Genomic DNA, 7,906 nt, shown 5'->3' with positions numbered 1-7,906 from the left:
TCATTACTCCAGTCTTCAGTGTCACATGATCTTCAGAAATCATTTCTGATTATTATCAATGTTGAAAATTATCAATGTGCTGAAAAGATCTTGTACAGAGCAAAATTAATACATTTATTCAGAACGAATGCATTAAACTGATCAAAAGTGTCAGTAAAGACATTTATGTTACAGTAGATTTCTATTTAACACAAATGCTGTTCTTTTGAACTTTCTGTTCATCTGTGAATCCTGAAAAATAAAATGCATCACAGTTTCCACAAAAATATTGCGCAGCACAACTGTGTTCAACATTGATAATAATCAGAAATGTTTGTTGAGCAGTAAATCAGTATATTATTATGATTTCTGAAGATCATGTGACACTGAAGACTGGAGTAATGATGCTGAAAATAAAGCTGCAGATCACAGGAATAAATTACAGTTTAACAGATATCCACATAGAAAACAGCTGTTTTACATTCTAATAATATTTCACAATTTTTACTGTATTTGTGATCAAATAAATGCAGCCTTGGTGAGCAAAAGAGACTTTTCTTAATTCCAAACTTCTGAGGTACTGTGTGTACTTGTGTTTTAAAGGTTTCTGACATGCAGGTAAATAGGTAGCGATATTATGCTGCATGCATAATTAAGACACCTCCTTTTGGCTGTTTAATAAAGCAACATTGCATTTATCTTCTGTGTTAAAAGCAGTCCCAGAATCCACTATGACAAGTGTAGTAAAAATATCCAAAACAAAAGTGAGATAAATGTTGAGTATACATTTTCAACAGATTTATAATTCTATATTTAAGTTTTGTTTGTATTTTCATTCTTATTAGATTCTTTCATAAAGCTTAGATGCCAAACTTGAGTGTTCCATTTAATTATTTGTATCATTTGCATGCAATGTAGAGCATTTTAGTTGCCTATGTAGGCAGCAGACAGCAAGGCTGCTCAGTTTAGAAACAAATCAGAAATGTGGTATTTAGGTAAGTGACTTATAATTCAAAAAGCAACTTAACCTTCATGCAACTTTGGCATTTTAACAGTTTAGCTTACCAAACATAATATTCGATACAATATTTTTTTCAAAACAGACCAATTTGTAAATGTGTTCTTGTTCTGTTTTGCCTTTGATTATAATATTTTTGTGTTTGCGATCACAATGACCCTTTAAAAAAAATATATATATATCACACTTTATATTTTAATGCATTGCTTGACAACAGACTAATGAACTGTAAGCATTCTAATTTTTAATAATCTTTAATTGCAATAATTCACTCAAGGTTGATTTTTACCAGGTTTGTTTCTCTTCACGTGTGATGAATCGCTGTAATGCACGGGCTTGAGAGATGCATTGCTGTGGTGTTGCATGCAAACGTTCAGATGTTTGTGAGCGGAGAAATGTCCCTGTTGGTCATCATGCCCTTGGGCTCAATCAGACCCTGTTACCAGCTTTCAGTTTTCTCAGCTGTCATCTCTAAGACCTCTCATCTCTCTCATGTTAAAGCTCCAGAGACGCTACCCTGAGATTCGAAGAGTTAAGTAGATTTTTAACTGTCAAATCTGTACGAGCTATGATTATAGTGATGCTTAGCTTAACAAACACCACTAATTATGGATAATGTGCTTGCTTCTTGAAAATTTTTTAATCATTAATCATTTTGAATTGCATTTGAAAAAAATATGAGCTTAAAATAAAATGCAGACGCTAAAATGTTTGTACTTTTACAGCCCTATAAACATAATGAGAGGGAATATGATAGAATGTACGTTTGGCATGTCGAAAGAAAACCAAAATATTATAGTTTGGACAAAAAATGCATAATTTATCTTGCATGTCAATAAAATACATCAATTACTTGTCTGCCAGGAATGTATTAATTATGCCGTATGCCTACCATGTATTTGATAAAAAAGTGTTAATATTATATAATTTATTTAAAATATTAAATTATTTTTAAAAGATAGCAATATTAATAGAGATGCTTGGCTTAACAAACATCCTTAATTATGAATAGCCTGTTTGCCATTATTAAATAAAATGTTAAAATATAAGCTCAAAATTTCCAAATGCTCATTACAAAAACTAAAACCGTTTTGCTTTTACAGCCCTATAAACACAATGAGAGTGAATATGAGAGATAATGTATGCGTTTGGCATGTAAAACAAAAAACTAAATAAAGGTTGGAAATGCAAAAATTTCTTACACCCACAAAAAAACCATAGTTTACCCTGCATGTCAATAAATCAATTATTCCAGCAGGAATGTATTAATTATGCCGTTTCTCACACGACTGTTTATTTTTACATTTCAGGTCCATCTGAGGCATCTAACTCGCCTAGAAATTACAGATAAACCCGATTTAGAGGGTGCTCTACCATTTATTTAAAAAAAGTGTTCAATAAAATATACACCATTTACAAAACAACATTTGGCAATACGTCTAGAGGCCATTTCTCTGTCCTGTACTCTAGTGTCAGATTACATCAGTATCGGTTTTCTGGTTAAAATCCTTTTAAAAACCGATCTTCACAATAACTCCAGAGTACAATGAAAGGGCCTCCTGGCCGCACACACTCACACATACACTCACAAGGGAAAGATACCATACAAAAATAAAATAGGATATGTTTCAGATATACCGTTTCTGCAACATCTCAAATAAAATGCCAGGTTGGATTGACATAAAACAAGTAGGCCTAAAGAACAGAGACGAAGCACAACAGCTATCATGCGGTCGCATGGCCACTGACAACATAAACATCTGTCTAGATAACTGTATGCATGAAACTAAAACCCAACGTTTGCAGTATTGTGGTTGACCGTAGCAGCAGCTGAAGACACTGATTTGACGGCTATGTTCAAAACCTGGCGAGCTGCACATCTAGATGCACAAAATACATGTTTAAAATAGACCGCTGAGTGTTTTATCCTCTAGCTCAAGGGTTTTCAGCCTTTACAGACCCAGTATAGAAAGCCGTTTTTTTAATGACAGCACTTTAAAACATCTTTTATTAAAAATATATGCATAATGTAATTCTAAGCACATCATTAGGTCATGTTTTCAAATGGTTTAAGCAGCATTTCTTCTCTCCCGGTTGAAAACCCTGGATCTAGTTTTTAAAAAAGCACCTTGAGATCGATCAGAACCTGTAATAAAACATCAATAACACTTTTTGTTATTTCCAAAAGCGCCATTTAGCATCTACAGCATTTCTAATGTGACCTAAAGAAGCGTACAGTGTAAAAAGTGCACAGACAGTCACTGGGTTTTGAACACAGCTAATGACTTCAATATAAAGACACAAGATCGAGCTGGAAAAACATCCATCCACCATCGCTCATGTATAAACTGTTTTCTCCTGGAGTACCTTCATGGGCCCCCAGGGGTCCATACTGTAAAAAAGTGAAATGTGCAATGCTTAAAAATGCTGTAACCTAATGTCATTTTCATTTCTAGGTTACCTGAGAAAACGCTTTTACAGTGCATGGACCCCTGGTCGAAGAGCCTGGCTCAAAGCACGCTCCATAAAGACCTTCTTGAGAACATCTCAATATAGCTGAGAAAGTGTAGACCGAAGCGATCTGTAGAAGCTATAATGGATCTTTTCGCAAACATCGAGTCGCTACACTCTTAAAAATAAAGGTGCTTCAACCATAGAACCTTTTTTGTCTAAATGGTTCCATAAAGAACCTTTAACATCTGAAAACATCTTAAAAAAAACTTCTTTGTGGTAAAAGAAGGTTCTTCAGATTATAAAAATGTAAGAAAGAGATGGTTCTTTGACTGAATGGTTCTTCGTGGAACCAAAAATGGTTCTTCAATGGCTTCGCTGTGAAGAACCCTTTCACTGTAAAAAAAATAAATTAAATAAGAATTTTGAAAGTGACTTCATCCTGTGTTTAGAATTTTACGCAAATTAACGCTTTTCATTAAATAATGCCTCATTTGCATATTTAAACATGAAAAGTTGTATTACAAAAAAAAAATGTTTGCAATTATCAATGTACTGTAAGGTGATAACTATTAGTTATATTTTTTAACTATTCACCTGCAGTGCAGAGTGTAAGCACCTTTATTTTTAAGAGTGTAGCCTACGTTTTGAAACGCAGCCAACAACTTGATGATTAGGACACAACCCTACTGAAAAAATAAACCAATAGAAACCATCACAGAAATTCAAATGGTCTCCACTACAAATGCCCTTACAAACCATCAACTTTAGAATCATTAGAACCATTAAAAATGGTTTTCTGTAGTGTGTTTTGGGACACATTCCATTAGGATTTAATGGTTTTAACAAGCCACCAATAAAAGGTGACCAATTACCAGTAGAAACCCACAGGGTTCATTACTGTTTCCATTAAAACCAATACAACTCCCCAATCCCCTGATAGGACACGTACATCACAGAGACGTCTATTTGACATCTGCATTACATCTGGAAGACGTTTTTTTTTTTTTTTTTTTTTTTTTTTTTTTTAAGTGTTTGCTCATCTGCAATACGTCTATAGGACGTTTCCTTTTAGATGTCATCTATTAGAGATGTTTATAATTTAGAATGCAGGTAAAACTGACATCTTACAGACGTCTGTCAGATACACAGCAGATGCTTTCCAGATCAAGCAATCTTTAACATATACATCTCGCAGAGGTACGTGTGCTAATATAACCAGTACAACCATTACAAATTTTGTGATGGTGTCTATTTTTTTCAGCAGGGGAGAGTGTGGCTGAGGGAAAGAAAACATCCGTGCATCCATCCGCCTTAAACGTGCACCACCGTCGCCGCTTTAGAAGCTTCCAGATCGCTCCGGTAGCGCTCCAGCCAGTCTCTGAGCTCCGAAATCCGGTAGCCTTCTGGACCCCTGCCGCCTTGATACACGACCTTCTCGTCCTGCAGTATGTAGAGGCGCTCAAAATAGGCGCCGTACGCCGAGTTAGAGGAGTTCTCCATAGTGTCCACGACCACAGCGCTCCCCTGCGCCTCGCGGTCCATGAGCTCCGCGGCGCGGAGTCTGTCCTCCAGACAGCGGTGCCTAGGGATCTGGTAAGGCGCGTCGGAACTCACCCAGCCGTCTGAAGGATGCGCTTCCTCGATATACACCAGCAGCGAGTCCGCGATGTCCGCGTACTGCCGCGCGACGCGTTGGAACGCCGCGAGGCGCGTCATGAACGGCGGTCAGGAGCAGCTCCCAAAGTTCAGGATCAGGGGTCTTCTCCCGCGGGCGTAGTCCAGGATCCTCTGCGCGCCGCTCCGCGACGCACTGGCCAGCGGAACCACCTCGGTGTTGGGCGCCGCGCCGCCCAGATGCGCCGTCTTGAAGAAGTCCAGCTTGTGGCCGTACCAAACGGCGCGCAGTGACTCGAGCGTGAACATCTTGTTGGAGTCTGACACGCACAGCGGCGGGTCGTCGGGGCTGCTCGGGTCGCTCTCTCGCATCCTCGTGAGCACCTTCCTTCGGATGCACAAGAAATCCAGGAGCCAGAGCATCACGGCGGCGAGAAGGAAGCGCGGAAGCAGCATTACGCACACGGCGGCGTTTTTCAGCGCCGTTTGGACACCTGCGGATCCATGCAGCATCTCCATCCCCACAGATACAGCCGTGTCGTTCTGCGCGCTTTCACCCTCTCTCTCTCTCTCTCTCTCTTTCTCTCTCACTCTCTCTCTCTTTCTTTCTAGCTCCGAGTTCCGCTTTTTATAGGACTAGTAAGGATTTGAATGAAAAACAACACGCCTCCGCACCCGTGCCGCCTCCTCACATGGAGGGGATTACCTCCCGTCAACTCTCCCGTCTGGAGGAGAGAGAGAGAGAGAGATGCGGGCGAACGCAGCACGCTGCTTGTTTGACAGATCCACTTCGGAATGCATCGGTGCTTGTAATGCATCGCGTCAAAAAAATAAATAAAAATAAAATTCCTGTCACTGAACGCTAGATGCTGACAGATATGTTTGACGTGACTGTTGCGTTTTTACCGATTCATCGAGTCAGGACGTGAACTTGGTGAAGTCGACGGAAAGCTCGACATGTCAGTTGCATTAATGCATTGGTGGTTTACATGTAAAACCATGTTTTTTTAGTGCGATGGTGAAATCATGCAGATAGATTGATAGATGATGACATCGATTGCATTTTTAAATGCATTGGTGGTTTTAATGCAACACAAAAAAATGTTTCTCAGAAAACAGTACTTTCCGATATTAAATCGTTTGACATGACAGTTGCATTAATGCATTGGTGGTTTTAATTCATCCTGTCAAGACTTGTTTCTTATGAAAACTGTAATTATGAAATCGAGAAAATATAGAGAGAGATGCTGAGATGTTGGAATGTTTGAAATGGCAGTTGCATTATTTTAATGCGTTGGTGGTTTAAATTCATCATGTAAAGACATGTTTTTACTGCAGTGGTGAAATCAAGACAGATTGGTGAAGAGATGTTAGATCGTTTGACATGACAGCTGCATTGCTGGTTTTAATGCGTGTCATGCTTCATAATGCAAGACATGCTAGTTAAACTGTCAAGAGAGATGTTAAATTGTTTGATATAACAGTTGCATTATTTTACTGCATTGGTGGTTTAAATTCATCATGTAAAGATGTTTTTATTGCAATGTTGAAATCAAGACAGAGAGATAGATGTTACATCGTTTGGCATGACAGCTGCATTGCTGGTTTTAAAGCTCCTTAATGCATGACATGTTTCTTATTAAGCTTGACATAAGAGAGTGAGAGATGCTGAGACAGATGACAAATGATTATTTAATAAACAATGAATTTTAATGCATTGGTGTTTTTAATGCATCAAGTCAAGAATTGCTTCTTGAAATGTCTCAGTAACTGGAGTCAAGAAAAGAAACAACAACATGCTGGTTGTTAGATTATTTGACATCTCCACTTTGGAATGCATCGGTGTTTGTAGTGCATTGCATCAAAAAATGCTTCTCGGAAAGCACTCGATGCTGACAGATGTGAGATGTGACAGTTGTGTTTTTCTCAATGCATTCTTGGTTTTAATGCAATACGTGCTTCTTATTAAATTTGCCATGGTGAAATCAAGAGAGAGATGTCAGTTGCACTTTAAATGCATTGGTAAAAATGCTGCTGAAAATATGAAAATCCATAATGGTGGAGTCAAGAGAGATGCTGAGATGTTAGATTATTTGACAAATGGCTGTTGCATTTTCTTAATGCATTGTGTCAGGAGGAGCTTCTTTATTAACTTGCGATAAAGTTTTTCATGATTTGGCATGACAACTGTGATTTTTAATGCATTAGTGGTTATAGTGCATTATGTAAAAGTGCTTCTTAATAAAAACATTGCTGAAATTTGCAAGAGAGATAGATGTGCTGAAATTATCATTTTAATTAGATTATTTGGGAAATGACACTTTTAATGCATTGGTGGTTTTAATGCATCATGTATACAGCAATGAGAGAGGTGTTAGATATGACAGCATGAAAATTATAGTTGTGCTATTTAATGCTATAGCACTTTTGAAGCATGCATAATGCAGTTTTCATGTATCTCAAACATTTTAATGCACTGTGTCAAGAAATGCATCTTAATGGACTAAAATGGTGGAACTGAGAGAAAAAGAGATGAAACATTCTGTACTTTTTAGTGCATTGATTTGAAATAATGTCACGTTACTGACAGCAGTCTGAAATGACTTAATGAGCATGCACTAATGCACACAGAGGAGTCAGTGTGACATTTAAAGCAAAAGACGTAAGCACAAATCAAGGCATGAACAAAATCAATTTATGACATTCTCAAACAAGGGAACTTTAAGCAAATATAGAAATGTATATATATTGCATTGTGTGAGCAGTTGGATTAAACCCCGACTCTCAGGAGCATAAACAAGCTTATGTGCAATGTGAATGCAAATTCCAGCCAAAATGTCA

General features: G+C 37.9%; 1 protein-coding gene across 1 annotated transcript; it reads right to left on the bottom strand.

Moving 5' to 3' along the window:
* Positions 1 to 2,362: 2,362 nt before the first annotated feature.
* dio3b (iodothyronine deiodinase 3b) lies at positions 2,363 to 5,664 on the bottom strand. The gene has a single exon (XM_079374997.1). The coding sequence runs from the start codon at positions 5,582 to 5,584 to the stop codon at positions 4,763 to 4,765; it is 822 nt and encodes a 273-aa protein (XP_079231123.1). The 5' UTR covers positions 5,585 to 5,664; the 3' UTR covers positions 2,363 to 4,762.
* Positions 5,665 to 7,906: the final 2,242 nt, after the last annotated feature.

This window comes from Barbus barbus, assembly GCF_936440315.1.
Source record: "Barbus barbus genome assembly, chromosome: 24".
In the NCBI taxonomy this organism is placed as follows: Eukaryota; Metazoa; Chordata; class Actinopteri; order Cypriniformes; family Cyprinidae; genus Barbus; species Barbus barbus.
Note: the sequence above shows the minus strand (reverse complement) of the source record. Positions and strands in the feature narration are given on the sequence as shown.